This window comes from Apus apus, chromosome Z (genome assembly GCF_020740795.1).
Source record: "Apus apus isolate bApuApu2 chromosome Z, bApuApu2.pri.cur, whole genome shotgun sequence".
Taxonomy (NCBI): Eukaryota; Metazoa; Chordata; class Aves; order Apodiformes; family Apodidae; genus Apus; species Apus apus.
The window spans coordinates 53,752,554-53,768,124 of NC_067312.1; the positions used below are offsets into that span (position 1 = coordinate 53,752,554).

The window sequence follows — 15,571 nt, forward strand, 5'->3', positions numbered from 1 at the left end:
AACTCATTCACACAAACATACATGTATTCTTAAGCAACCTAAAAGACACCAACAATATCTGAAAATCTTTATTTCACTCTGAAATTTCTGCACACTTCAGGCATTTTCTCACCTTACACAGTCAAATGGATATACAGATATGTTGGTTTATACCAGCACATTTTTCCTTGTATCTGTACATATTTTTAAATCCCAAAGCAATCCCATTTCAGAAGAAACCAACATAATGTTTTAAGTAGTAACTGTAGCTAACATCTACTGCTATGTTCCCTACACCTATACATTCATTGGCCTCTTAATTTCTAGTGAAAGTATCTTCTGAAAAAAGCACAGCATCTTGTCCAAAAAGCTTACAGGGACAAGGACCAGCAACCTTAAAAACTGTGACCTGCTATTCTAGAAGTGCAGGGCCCAAGGAACAAAGAAGGTGAAATGAGACATCAATCAGAATACACTTACATTCTGACATTTACTGAGCAAAAAAAGTCACATAATACACTAGTGTAAGCTTAAGATCTAATAATAACCCAATGAACTTACCAAAGAAGCACATTAATTTTTTTGTTGTTAGAAATCAATTTTTTTGTCTTGCACAATATAAAAATACACATTATTTACACACTTTATTCATAATTTAATATATACTATCCTTATGGATTACCAGTCACTTTATACATGAGTGATGAATGAACATGGTCCCCTACAATGTTAACGTAATTTGCTCAGGTGCGAGGAATTCCTGAGTCACCTGGACTTAATAATATGAAAAGGATTAGACCATGACAGTAAAAATAGTAAAAGCATAGTTACACTTGGCTTAACTAGTGTAAACAGCTGACCACAGAAAACATCACTACTCAAAATTTCTAAAAATACATGTCTCCTTTTACATTTATATATTTTTCAGTCCTTGGAATGCCCCCTTTCTCTTCAAACAATTATTAACAAATGAGCTTGAATAGAATATTCCTTTTCCACATACAGGAAAAAGAACCAAAAAGCAAGAGCAGAAATATTAAGAGACAGTATTTACATGTTCAGCTTTCTTTTCACAGAATCGCAGAATCATCATGGCTGGAAAGGACTTCTGAGATCACCAAGTCCACAAAAAAATCCACACAAAAAAATCCCAAACAAAACAACAAACAAACAACACCCACCAAAATACAGCTACCAAAACCCCCACAACCTCAGCCACGAGGGGCATTCACACCCACAGAACCAAGAAAAAAGGCAAAACTAACTCATGGTAGCGATGTGTCTTTCCTAAACATAAATACAGTACTCTGTGGTTTACCTTTCAAAGGTTCAAACCCATTCCTAGTGGTCTATGCAAAGGTGTTTTACTATTTTGTTCTCTTAAATAACAATTTCTTGTAAATGCCCTCTAAAGCTCATTGGCTTTTTCCTTTAGGGGAATAAAAAAAACAAAACAGTAATGTTCAGAGAGTTCTTGTGTTTCTGCCTACTGCAGAAATCCAGTGCCCTACTTCAGTATCTCTGGTAATTCTGATGCAATTATTATAATAAAATATTCAAATACATTGATGCAACTTAGAAGTAAAACTTTAGGAAATAGCTTTGGCTATTTGTCACTATTAAATGAGTTAAGTGAAAACTGAAATCAAGTGGTTGATGGAAATGCAAACTAAAAAAATGATTTCTCAGCAAACACTACTATTTATTATTTTGTTGTGTCTGTATGGTATATACTCAACTTTTTCACTGCACAAACTATAATTTTCTAAAAGAACTATGAGGAAAATGGAAGGCCAAATTACTTCCTTGCATTTTTTAATTTAGACATTATTGTAGGGTAATCCATAGAAGATGGGACACACTTCAGTTGCCTTTTCTCCCTTTCCACCTCCCAGCAGTTGTAGCATTCAGAGAAAACAATTATCTTCAGCAAAGAGTAGAGAAGTGTTTTGGAGCAGAGATTGTCCATCATCCAAGAGAAAGCATAATGCATCAAAAATGCAGTGGCCACCTACAACTTTTTCTCATACTACACAAAACTACCCCTACCTTGCACCTGGATTGGGAGCTATTCCATGTCATGAGTACATTAAAGATATCTCTAGACACATTTAAAAGAAAGCTTTCTGTTTCTTCATAGTGGCATTTTAAATAGTCTTTTACCATTGATCACACCTGCCATCTAATAAAGATGAGTTAGGATCACTGTGTCAACACAACAGTGAACATCCAAAATCTATTAACAGGTCTCCAATCATTTTTGACATACTGTATTGGAAAGCTTGTGGCAGATAATGTGAGGAGTTAGTGATCTTGGGCAAACCATGTTGGGTGTACCAGGCCTTGTACTTTAGGCTTGAGAGACTCATGTTAGCATGAGTAGCCACTGCAAGGGACCATGCTGGAAGCCCTGTGTTGGCTTGTGTTGTGCACTGGTAGGCATTATGACTGAGTTAATGTTCTCACCTGGTAGAAATAGACATATGGGTTTGTTTTGGTGTGTTTGGGGTTTTTATTTGTAAAATAAAAGGCACCATGGTATGTGAGAGAGGCAGAACCACAGATGGGACCTGTGATCTACAGCGTGCCATGGCAAGATTCACTGGGGATTTGTCTGATGCCACACAAAAGGTTCCCAGTATCTGAAGGTGCTCCCTACCTATATTCCTCTTTTTACTCTATCTTATTAAAACAGCTGTTTTGGTACACATTTGATGCTGGTCCTTTCTTACTTAGATCTGGAAAGAACAGTTCCCCACACTTTCCATCCGAGGTGCAGAACGCATGGCAGCACAAAGGTCAGAACCTGTCTTTGCTAACCCTACCAGCTTACACAGATGACCCAAAGGACATAAAGCTTTAAAACATGACAGTAACTTCTAAACCAGTTTATAATCAGACATAGTTTAGTAAATCACCGTGTTCACTATTTAAGGTTAAATAACAGAAGAAGTCCATTATCTTTCTTGTTACAATTGTGATCAATATGCTGACTATGGAATGAGCAAGTACTCAGAAAACGCTTTGACTTTAGTATTTAAGTACTCCAGTTACTTCTCTAATTCCATTTTATTTGCAAATCAATTGCTGTATTTAATGGTCCATTCCAAACTGCAGTATTTTTCTTGGTACTGCAAGGACCGTACTCTTCTCCAAGCATTTTACTCAAACACAATGCAAAACTAGAGGTGACACTCAGAATTCAGACATTTTTCAAACACAGAGCCAAATCCTGTAGACTAAGTAAAGATTACCACTAGTTTTGCATCCTGCAGAACTAGTGTACAATGTTAACACTAGTAAGAAACTAAAATTATCTTCAATTTTTTGAGTGAAGGAATGTATGTAAATATATCTAGATATACATACATAAAAATATTTGTTCTCAAACATGTCTCGTTAGCAACTCTGATCTAGTGGGAGGTGTCCCTGCCCATGCAGGTGGGTTGGAACTAGAAGATCTTTAATGTCCTTTCCAACTCAAAGCATGCTATGATTCTCATTCTAAGTCTCTGCACATGTTGTGGATCTCTGACCCCTGATGAAGAAGCTCTGACAGAAACCATTTGCATCCATATCAAATTCAAAATGAGTGTGAAAGAAAGTTTCTTATATCCAGAAGACATTTATTTTACAACTTCTTTTCCCTGGCCCTTCCTTCTCATCAGATGTCCTAATTGACACTGGAAGTTTTCTGCAGCTCTTTGACATTTAGGAAAACTTGAGGCTGCAAAGGCAGGTGCAATCCCACAGTGAAAAGTACCATAAGAAGCCACTTACCTACATTCCAAAAGTAGCTACTAGTGAAAGAGCAAATAGCTTCCTTACAATTACAGACCAGTTCAATAAGAAATTTAACAAATACATAAAAATCCTTAGTATGCATTGTGCAACACAGCCTAGACCTCAAGAAGGATTTGGTTACATCCTAAAAGGTCACACATTACAGAACACTCAACCGCAAAGGAAAGATTCAGGAAAAGCAACTCTCCAAATTACTGCCTAAGCATTTTTTGAAACTAGGGACTAGCTAAATGAGATTGGCGTGTGCACTGCTTAATGTGGTAACTCCATCTAAAGTAAGAGAGGGTGTATTTGGAGTATCTTTGTAGCAAAAAATCATAGTCCAATAGTATGACTATTAGATTTTTCTCATACTAATTTTTATCTGACTGGCTTCTGATCTGCCCCAGTTAAAAAACTTAATGAGGCTTGGAATTATGCACATACCACAGCTGAGTGCTGGCCACCTACAAAATAAGAGTTTTATTCCTAAGAATGTGATTCCAGCTTAGACATAACATCCCCTCCCACCTCATCTCCTGCCATCTAAAGTGTTAACACCTCTATAGAAACACATCTACGTATCTTTCCATTAACTTACTTTGAAATATCTTTGCTGTCATGTTGCCATGGATATACAACATTTCCAATAGCTGCCCGGTAACTGTAGACTCCCAGGAGACCGAGTGCCATCGCAATTTTTGAAACCAGGGAGCATCTTCTTTGAACAAGAAAGAAGACCATAAGAAGGGAGACTGCAGCCAACAACGAGAGTTCAGATTTATGTTCAGAGCTGGGGGGAGGAGAAACAACCACAACAAAAATAAACAAAATAAAAACCACTCCAAACCACTGTAATTACTGCCAAACACACCTGACAGAGCCTTAACTACAGCACTGTATTTCCAAATTAATCACTGCACTGACATCTGTTACAGATTATCTAAGAGATAGGGTAAAACAGTTAATTTTTTTTAGAAAAGTGGTTTTATTAATGAGGTTTTATGTTCAACCATGCATCTTTAAAAGTGCAATTATTGTGTTCCACCACATGCTAGTTATTCTGTTAATTATATAAAAACTGGGTCGTGTTTGCATAATGGAAAAGGGCCTAACGCTTTTAAACTAGGGTTTTGCTACTTAGACATTTTGAAACAATGCATTTTGCTTATACTACAGCATTTTATTTTCTAACATAGTGCAGAACTGTTTTTTGCACTACAGAATTAGAATTATTCTCCCTTTTAAAGTAATTATACAGGTATTTGATTTATTTCATTTCAGACACACAAACCATTACATAGTCAAAATCATCAGAAATATACTTAGTTCAGAACATACACATGCAAACACACAACCACACTAAGACTTCTTTACACAACTAGAGCCCTTGTACTGGATCAATACATACAACAAAGACAAAAAATGTGCATTATTGTCAAGATTACAGATAAAATTTCTTCCTCCACATCCTAAATAGGTAAAACTCATTCCAGAATCATGGGTGTTTCATTGACCATACTGGCAGTGTTATTTATATAAATCTTCAGTGATATCATTTAGAACTGCAAAATGTAATGGGGTAAAGATCTGCAGTCAACCCCTACCACAGTTAATGGTAGGGGCTGCTAAGCAATTTCAGAAAGCCTATTGTAATCCAAGAATTGCTAACCCTTTCCTATTGCAAGTATTCCCAGTACCCCAAATGACATAAAGTTCTGTTAGATTTACCTTCTGTTAGAGAACATCACATAGACTTTGGGAGCCTAGGGACTCATCTTCTATCTTTCACACTTCAAGATGCCATGATAAAAGTTCACTAACTTCAGCACATTGACAGTGAGTGTGGGCTGCTACCTGCATTAACTCTGATCACACTTACGAAACTTGGAGTTTGGCAAACAGCTATTTCAGCTGCTGTGCTTGGAAAGTCACAGATTAAAGTGCACAGGGCAGAAAAATTGTCCTGTTAGTTCTCCCTGCAGGACCCAATCCAGCACTTCTTTACAAGATTCCTAAGAGATGCATTGCTCTCTGCAGGCCAGTTGAGGAAAGTGAGAGGAGTAAGAACTAGAACACCATGGGAGTGAAAATGTATGTACTCTTGATATTTCTCCTCACTACTGCTCTTATTCTACAGGATCAGGCAGAAAAAGCAGTTAATAAGATTGCTGCAACAACCTGTGAAGACAGTGCATGCACCAATCTCTTATGATTGACACATAAAGAACGAATTTAGTTATCCCCTGCATCTCTAAGATGAACCTTTGTGGAAAAACATAAAAGCTTTCCGGCCATTTTCTCCTTGGCTGCCCATTGTATGAGAGACAAAAGAGATCAGGGATAATAACAGCACGTCATCACCATCTTTGTCTCTTTACCTAAAAAAGTTAAGGCACTTCTCTTAGAAGGCTCTTGCAGCTAAATCTAATGTAGCAATACATAAAAATTAAAAAAGAAACATTACTACCTGTAAGAAATAACTGCTGGTGCTGTATCAAGCAAGACACTCACAAACAGCTGCAATTTTCTAGCGTGAACATTTGAAATCATATTCTAACCCCCAAAAAAGAAATAAAATTCTCAGAAAAGGCCCAGTGGACAGCAAGGATATGTTAAAAGTCACGTGCACATCAGTCATCAGTGGTGCATCCTTGATTGCTAGCACAGAGGTTTATATCCAACTCATGTCCAAGTTTTCTGGTAACAGTCCTCTATGATTTCTGTTTTAGATTTTTTTGAACCATGTAAATTTGTTACAAAAAATCTACTCCAGTGTTTCACAGAGTTTACTGAAGAAACAATTAAAAAATGTATAGCAAGTGAAGTCAGGTCAGCATAAATCACCTACAGTTTCAAGGTTTTCCAGCCAAGATTCTTAGATTCTTATCAGGCAGCTAAGAGCACATTAAATTAGCACGTATTTTGAAAGGGGGTCGTAGTGGCTGAACACAGAGTCCAGCCATTTAGCAAAGTTCTAAATGAATTTGATATCCTACTCAGAAATACAAGCATGAATGTGGTACTCTGATCTCAGTTCAAATGTAGGGGGATTTGCCCAAACCACATAACTGAAACAGCAGAACCAATAGTTTCCTGAGAGAGAAGCTGGGGAGGGAGGAATGGAAAAAGAGAGCTTTGGCTATATGTTCTCACTGTAACAGCTTGTGGTCTACGTTTTCTTAGTTCTGGTATCAGAAATCCACTGCTTTGACCTCACCTCACTACTGCAAATCAAAGTAGAGTGAAAGGAATTATAAATGTGCACATTATTCATTTTTTATGTGGATAAAACAATTTTTAATTGTTTATTTTAATTCTGCTACAGAAGACCTGTAAAATAGACTACGCAGGAGTCACATGTATGCTAGCTTCAGGGGGAAGGGCATTTAGGGATGGTCAAATGCATTATTAAAAGAAAATATTAATATATTCCCATGCTGTTGCTTCTCATCACTTCACATTAAGCTGATGCTGTCATTGAGAGCTTGACCCCTTTCCATGGTAAGCTTTGTAGCAGCTCTGACACCTTCCAAGTATCAGCTCTGACCAAGATGCAGTGCACTGAAGACTCGCAAATGTGACAACCCTCTTCAAGAAGGGCCAGAAGGAGAATCTGAGAAAGTACAGACCTGTCAGTCTGACCTCAGTGCCAGGGAACGTTATGGAAGTTATCATCTCAAGTGCCACTATGCACCATTTACAGGACAACCAGGTGATCAGGCCCAGTCACCACAGGTGCGTGAAAGGCAGGTCCTGTTTGACCAACCTGATCTTCTACAAAAAGATCACCTGCCTGCTGCATGAGGGAAAGGCTGTGCATGTAGTCTACCTGGACTTCAGTAATGCCTTCGATACTGTTCACCACAACATACTTATGAAAAAAACTGGCTGTTCAAGGTTTGGATGAACATACACTCTGCTGCGTCAAACACTGGCTGGACAGCACTAAGTTGGGAGGGAGTGTTGCTCTGCTCAAGGGTAGAAAGATTCTATAGGGAGATCTGGACAGGCTGGATCGATGGGCTGAGGCCAGTTGTATGAGATTCAACAAGGCCAAGTGTTAGGTCTTGCTCTTAGACCACAGCAACCCCAGGCAATGCTACAGGCCTTGCGAAGAGTGGCTGGAAAGCTGTTCTGCAGAAAAGGACCTGGGGGCATTGGTCAGCACCAATATAAGCCAGCAGTGTGCCCAAGGGGCCAAGGCGGCCAACAGCATCCTGGCTTGTATCAGAAATAGTCTGGCCAGCAAGACTAGGGAAGTGACTATCCCCCTGTACTCAGTGCTAGTGAGGCTGCACCTCAAGCACTGTGTTCAGTTCTAGGCCCCTCAAAACAGGAAAGACATGGAGGTGCTGGAGCGGGTCCAAAGCAGGGCAACAGAGCTGGTGAAGGGTCTGGAAAAACATCTTATGAGGAGCAGCTAAGAGAACTAGGGTTGTTTAGTCTGAAAAGGAGGAAGCTGAGGGGGGAGACCTTATCAATCTCTACAGTGCTGAGAGAGCTGGCTGATGTTATGGCCCTACCACTCTCCATCATTTTCAAAAGATCATGGCAAAGAGGAGAGGTGCCTGACGACTGGAGGAAAGCCAGTGTCACTCCAGTCTTCAAAAAGGGCAGGAAGGAAGATCCAGGAAATTACAGAGCAGTCAGCCTCACCTCCATCCCTGGAAAAATGGAGCAGCTCATTTCGGAGGTAATGTCTAAGCACATTGAAGAGATAAAGGTTATCAGGAGTAGTCAGTATGGATTTACCAAGAGGAAATCATGCTTGACTCATCTGATAGCCTTCTATGGTGTTGTGACTCAGTGGGTAGATGCAGGGAGACCAGTGGATGTAGTCTACCTTGACCTTAGCAAGGCTTTTGACAAGTCTCCCATAACATCCTCATGAGCAAGCTCAGGATATGTGGGATAAAAGAATGGATAGTCAGATGGATTAAGAGCTGGCTACACAACAGACCCCAAAGCGTGGTGATCAATGGTGCAGAGTCCAGCAAGAGACCTGTAACTAGTGGAGTCCCTCAGGGATCAGTGCTGGGTCCAGTCCTTGTTTAACATCTTTATCAATAACCTTGATGATGGGACAGTGTGTCCTCAGCAAGTTTGCTGATGACACAAAACTGGGAGGATTGACTGATTCTCCTGAAGGCTGTGCAGCCATTCAGCAAGACTTGGACAGGCTGGAGAGCTGGGCCAAGAGGAACCTAATGAAGTTCAACAAGAGCAAGTGCAGAGTCCAGCACCTGGGGAGGAACAGCAACATGCACCAGTACAGGTTAGGAAGTGATTTGCTGGAGAGCAGCTCCATGGAGAAGGACCTTGGAGTCCTGGTAGATAACAAGTTATCCATGGGACAACAATGTGCCCTTGTGGCCAAGAAGGCCAATGGTACCTTGGGGTGCATTAAGAGGAGCGTCTCCAGCAGATCAAGGGAGGTTCTCCTCCCCCCTCTACTTGGCCCTGGTGAGACCTCACTTGGAATATTGTGTCCAGTTCTGGGCTCCCCAGTTCAAGAGGGACAGGGATCTACTTGAGAGAGTCCAACAGAGGCTACAAGGATGATTAAGTGATTGGAACACCTGCCTTATGAGGAAAGACTAAGAGACCTGGGGCTTTTCAGTCTAGAGAGGAGAAGACTAAGGGGGGATCTAATTAATGTCTATAAATACATGAGGGCTGGGTATCAAGGAGGCAGAGACAAGCTCTTTTCACTTGTGCCCTGTGATAGGATGAAGGGCAATGGATTCAAACTCGAGCACAGGAAGTTCCACCTCAACATGAGGAAAAACTTCTTTACTATAAGGGTTACAGAACTCTGGAGCAGGCTCACCAGAGAAGCTGTGGAGTCTCCTTCTCTGGAGACTTTCAAGACCTGTCTAGATGCTTTTCTGAGTGATCTGCCCCAGTTTTTTGGTCCTGCTCTGGCAGAGGGGTTGGATTCAATGATCTTCATAGGCCCCTTCGCATCCCTAACATTCTGTGATTCTGTGATTCTGTGCACTACCTGAAAGGAGGTTGTAGCAAGGCAGGGGTTGGTCTCTTCTCACTGGTTACTAGCAATAGGATGAGAGGAAATTGGCTTCATGAGAGGTTTAGGTTGGATGTTAGAAAAAACTTCTTTATAGAAAAGGTTACTAAGCAGTAAAACAGGCTGCCCAGTGATGAGGTTGAAACATCATCCTTGAATATATAGATACAGTGCTTAGGGACATGGTTTAGCAGTGAACTAGCAGAGCTAGGTTAGCAGAGTTAGGTTAAAGACTGGACTGAATGATTTCACTGGTCTATTCCAACTGGAAGTATTCTATGATTCTACTACCTGATTTCTTTTGCTCTTTAACCACCAAAGTATTTTTTTTTATTTTTCTTTCCTGATTCTCTTTAGCCCTTTGACCACTAGTCGTTTGGTTTTTTTTTCTTCCTTTGTAGCAGGTTCAGTCTCTCCGCAAATAACAAAGAACATTTTCCTTATTTCAGCACTGTTGAAAGAATCCCTAATAGCCAAATTCAACACACTACAAGTAATTGATTTTCTGTGTTTTGCTGCATATGTTTTTCAATGCACGAACCTGCACAATAGTCTCTTTGTCTCAAATGCTGAGGTCTGTAAGCAGTGTCCAGATAAGCAAAGTATTAGTTTCAGCATGAGCACAGATGTCTAAAAGGTCAATACAGGGGAAAGAAAGAGGGCATTTTAGAGACAAAATAGAAGGCAGGCTAGAAAAAGTCTGAGCAGCTTGAACTCAAACTAACAAGGGCACACATGATCTAAGTAACGTTCTAATTTCTTATTACTAAAAAATGTGCTATTAAGACTTAATTATGCAAATTAAATACATGCTAAAAATAGAGTAACAATCAACCTTACAGACTAGTGATGCATTTTGAGCAGAGAAGTGCTTTATGCAACTCATCTTATCACCAATTTATGCTATAAGGAAAACACATCATCTCAATCCTGATCAAATCACTAGGGAAACAGACATTTCTATGATCCTATTCTCTTGTGAAGGAGAAGGAACAAAGATATTAAAACCTCCAACCACAGAAAATGTAAGCATGGTTGCCAAATAGAAGTTGACAGACACTCTACAAGCCACAGGATGTGCAAAGATTATTTGTCATTACCTGATCTTTCCTAACCCTGTCCAGTGAAACATTTGAGACCCAAGAACTCACCTACAACCCATCTTTAAAGTCCAAAAATTGTGCACTTTAAATACTGCTGTTTGGGCAATCTTTTAATCCTATAAAGCAACTGAGTGTATGTCAGCATGGTGACATAAATTGTATTTCTGTTAGGCTAAAAACTGCTCCCTTGATTTAAGTCAGGGTATAGCTCCACAGCAACCCAGGCCAATCTGTGCCAGGGCTACCAAGGTTCTGCTCTTTCACCTGCTCCCTGACCACAGCAGAAGTAGTTACACCAATAAAAGGAAGAAGACAGAACTGTGGCAGCTCCAGTGACACATCCTCTGAGCCTGACATGGCATGGCACTCTGGACTGTTTCACAATCTTTCTAAAGCCCCCAAAAGCAGAAGTCTGTGAATCACTACGTTTTGAGAAAGACTTGGAACAGGCAAGTGGGTTTTTGAAGGGAGAGCTTGATAATGGCTGAAAGAAAAAACTTTCTGCAGCACTTCAGAAGATACACATACTTCCACATTTCCTTTCTACAGGAATTTCAACAGCCATAGTGCTGACTTGCACACTTTGCCCTCCTGCGCTACTATCACTAAGGCAGCCCTTTTGCCTATGAAGCTGGATGGTAAATCAGGGGCCCACCCCTCCAGCCTGTCAAGTTCCCTCTGGATGACATCCCTTCCCTCTAGGGTGTCAACCACACCACACAGCTTGGTATCATCAGCAAACTTGCTGAGGATACACTCAATCCCACTGTCCATATCTCCAACAAAGATGTTTAACAGCACTGGTCCCAATACGACCCCTAAGGGACACCACTCAGACCTGCCTCCATTTGGACATTGAGCCATTGACCACGACTCTCTTGGTGAATCCATCCAGCCAATTTCTTATCCACCAAGTGGTTCCTCTGTCAAATCCATGCCTTGTCAGTTTGGAGACCAGGATGTCATGTGGGACAGTGTCAAATGCCTTGCACAAATCCAGGTAGATGACGTCAGTCGCTCTGCCACCAGCCACCATCTCTGTAGCCTTGTCATACAGGGTCACCAGATTGGTCAGGCATGACTTGCCCTTAGTGAAGCCATGTTGGCTGTCACCAATCACCTCTTTATTTTCCATGTGTCTTAGCAGAGTTTCCAGGATTATCAGTTCCATGACCTTGCCAGGCATAGAGGTGAGACTGACTGGTCTGTAGTTCCCTGGGTCTTCCTTTTACCCCTTTTTAAAAATAGGGGCTATGTTCCCTTTTTTCTAATTGGCAGGAACCTCACCAGACCTCCATGACCTCTCAAATACAATGAATGGAGGCTTAGCAATAGCATCCATCAGCTCCCTCAGGACCCATGGATGGACCCCATTAGGTCCCATAGCTTTTAGATGATCCCAAACCTGTCCTTCTCCTGCAGTGGGGGATGCTTTATTCTCCCAGTCCTTGTTTTCACCTGCTGTGTCCTTTGCAATGAGGCTGGAGCACTTGCCAGAGAAGACTGATGCAAAGAAGTCATTGAGAACCTCAGCCTTCTCAATATCCTGTGTAGCCAAGTCTCCCATTTCCTTCAGGAGAGGGCCTACATTTTCCTTGGTTGTTCCTTTTCTCCCCAACATACCTATAGCTTTTCTTACTCTTCTTTACATCTTTGCTGAGATTTAATTCCATCTGGCATAGCTCTCCTCAACCTGATCCCTAGCTGCTCAAACAACCTTTCTGTAATCCTCTCAGGGTACCTGCCCTAGCTCCCACCCTCTGTATACTTCCTTCTTCAGTCTGAGCTTTTCTAGGAGCTGGCTGCTCATCCATGCTGGCCTTCTGGAGTTTCTACCTGATTTCCTCTTAGTTGGAATGCATCGCTCTTGGGCCTGGAGAAGGTGTTTAACAAGGTTTTTAACACCATCTCCCATAACATCCTCACAGGCAAACTGATGCAGTCCAAGCTAAAAAAGTGGACAGTGAGGTGGACTGAAAACTGGCTTTGTTGCTGGGTTCACACAGACATGATCAGCAGGACAAAGCCCACCTGGATGCCTGTAAATTATGATCAATCCCAGGAAATGGTGCCGGGGCCAATACTGTTATGACACCTCCATTAATGACCTGGCCTATAGGGCTGTGTTAGAGCTGGTCATACAGTATTTCCCTGTTTTTGTTATAAATCAGGAAGCCCTAGAAGTGCCTGCTGTAGCTGCAGACTACGTTGTACCTGTGCCATCTCCCTGAGTCGCCATAGCCCAAGGCTATAACAGGTTTTGCTGCGCTGTAGGCATACCCAGCACCAGGAAATCAGAAATGGGAGCAGACTTAACCAAGATAGGATCTTTGGAAGCTAAGTCCATGAACGCACACATCAGAAAGCTGGTAACAATTACAAGTGTCAGTAAACATTTCCTGGCAGACAATAAACACAAAAGAAGTTCTCTGAAACAAATGCAATTTTTCAGCTGCAAGAATATCAGGTCCTTATTCTGTATCATTGTGGCACTAGTACACTCCAAAGAAAAGGGCTGACAATCTGAGGAAGACATTTAACTTAGAAAGTTATTAGGTAAATAAATATTTTGAGGATGCTGAGGTTTAATTATAAAATCTTATCAGTTGTATGAAATCACACCTAATCCTGCTCACACACTAGTTTAGCTCACAGGAAGGAGTTCTCTGTCATGAGGGCTTAACACTGGAAATACAACAGTCCTTCCCCAATCCCTCGCCTCATGCATGGTGAAAGCTCTGGTATGGAACAACTGTTCTAACACAGTAAACTCCCTCAGAACTCATGTATTTCTGCACTCACGCCTGTCACAGCAATTAGCATTTTATCTGTGAGGCTGCCAATAAATAACAAGTCTCTTATTAGTTCATTTGCTCATGCCACTATTAATAAATGATGAACAATATTTCATCCATGTGTGGTAAGATACCAGCAAGAAATCTCTTTATCTTACACAGCACAGCCTTTAGATCTGCTATCTGCAAAACCTCAACTAGTCAGTCACAAGGTACTGCTTGTCCGTTCACCAAATGAAGTACAGAAGACACAATTCAAATATCAAGTACTTGTTATCACTGAGTAACGGTAGTAATTCTTCACAATAATAAAAGGCGGTAGAAAAAGCAGAAGCCCTTTTCCAGTGTACTTGTAAAAAATTCCCTTTCTTGTTTATCATGCTACACTTGAAAAATTCCTTCAGTTTTCTGCCCACATCTTAGATGTACATGATAAGCAAGGAAGAATTCTATGTGCAGCATCTTCTGCAGCCTTCTAATATTTGGAATCGAGCAGAGCCTTTGCCCTTTATTTCAAGGTTCTCTTAATTCTATTAAGGGATTTTTTAATTTCCCAAACCAGACACTGTTGACTTCCATATGGAAAATATTTACTTTTTGCTTCTGATAAACCTCTGATCTGTGTAATCGGCATTAATTACATAAGTCATAGTGAAGGCAAAGATTATAAACTATTGATAGTACAAAGCATGAAACAGCAGGGAAAAATTCCCTAAGTTGCTCCACAGTTTACCCACTTTGCATGTTTACAGCACTTTCTAAACAGAGACTATACAGAAATGTATACATATTCCACCAATGAAACACATTAATTTTTTAATAAGACAGAAAGTATGACAATAAATCAGATACCCACCTTGTCAACCAATGTCCAAAGTCTGGCCGATGAGCCCATTGAACACCTGTTTGATTCAAGGATCGCAGTAGCCGACAGCAAATAAGGATGATCCATGGACTTGCTAAGCTTATCCACTTATCTGATCCTTTTATGAATTCAGCTGAAGAGATGGACTTGCCCAGTTTTGAATTACCTGCTGCTGCAATGTCTATATTCTTGCTCTCAGAGGCTTCACTGATATAATCAAAATTTTGTTTCATAGTGGTCCTATGTTGAAGGTCACATTCTTTCTGAAGAAAATTACTTCTACACAGTTCCTGACACAGTGCCAAACAGAGCGTATTGATAAGAAAATACCAGGTTTGATGTTCCTCTTCTATAAAACTGCTTGCCCCCAAACTCAAAACATGGCCAATTGTTCCAGCCAGAACCAGCACATCTATTTCTGACCAGCTGGACACAACTGGATTCTGCAAATAAACAAAATAATAGCAGCGGTGAAAGTGTATTAAAATTTGACTTGGTGAAGCATTCACAGTGTGCTTACAGCAATTTCCTCTAAGAAAATATAATAAACAGTGAGACAACTTATCTCCATGTTGACAAAACCAAAAATGTATAAAAGAATCATTTTAGAGTAGCCTATTTAGCTAGCATTGCAACATAATTATACTGTTTAAAATTACATTCTGTTTAAGGGGAAAAACTTCTTTAAGAATAATCACCATAACAGATTAAGATTCCCAACAACCCTGTGACAGAAGGTTGGAAACAAGCTCTCTCCCTGTTGCACATTCACAGAAGTAAAAACAGAAATCAAACTTGAAATACAGATAATCAGTAATTTTCCAATAGTTTAAATCTGTGCTACCCTCGACTCAGTACAGTGACAGCCTTCACTACTGAAATGAACAAAAGTTACTTGCAGACAGTGTGACGGCACCCCTTAACCTTGCTTAGCTTGAAATGTGTATTTCACCATAAAATTTACTTCTATTACTTACTTCACACACTGTGACTATCTAAACCCACAATATTTTTT

The 15,571-nt window shown here is 40.4% G+C and overlaps 1 protein-coding gene across 2 annotated transcripts in view; it reads right to left on the bottom strand.

Annotated features, from left to right (window-relative positions):
* The window catches only part of PIGG (phosphatidylinositol glycan anchor biosynthesis class G), a 101,149-nt gene that overhangs the window by 51,707 nt on the left and 33,871 nt on the right, over positions 1-15,571 (bottom strand). Inside the window, exons 9-10 of one of the 2 annotated variants that reach the window (XM_051642664.1) lie at positions 14,548-14,999; positions 4,364-4,555 (exon numbers count right to left, since the gene is read on the bottom strand). In XM_051642664.1, the coding sequence (XP_051498624.1) occupies positions 4,364-4,555; positions 14,548-14,999 (644 nt within the window). The remainder of the gene's footprint in view (positions 1-4,363; positions 4,556-14,547; positions 15,000-15,571) is intronic. The other variant, XM_051642665.1, reaches the window with a different exon arrangement.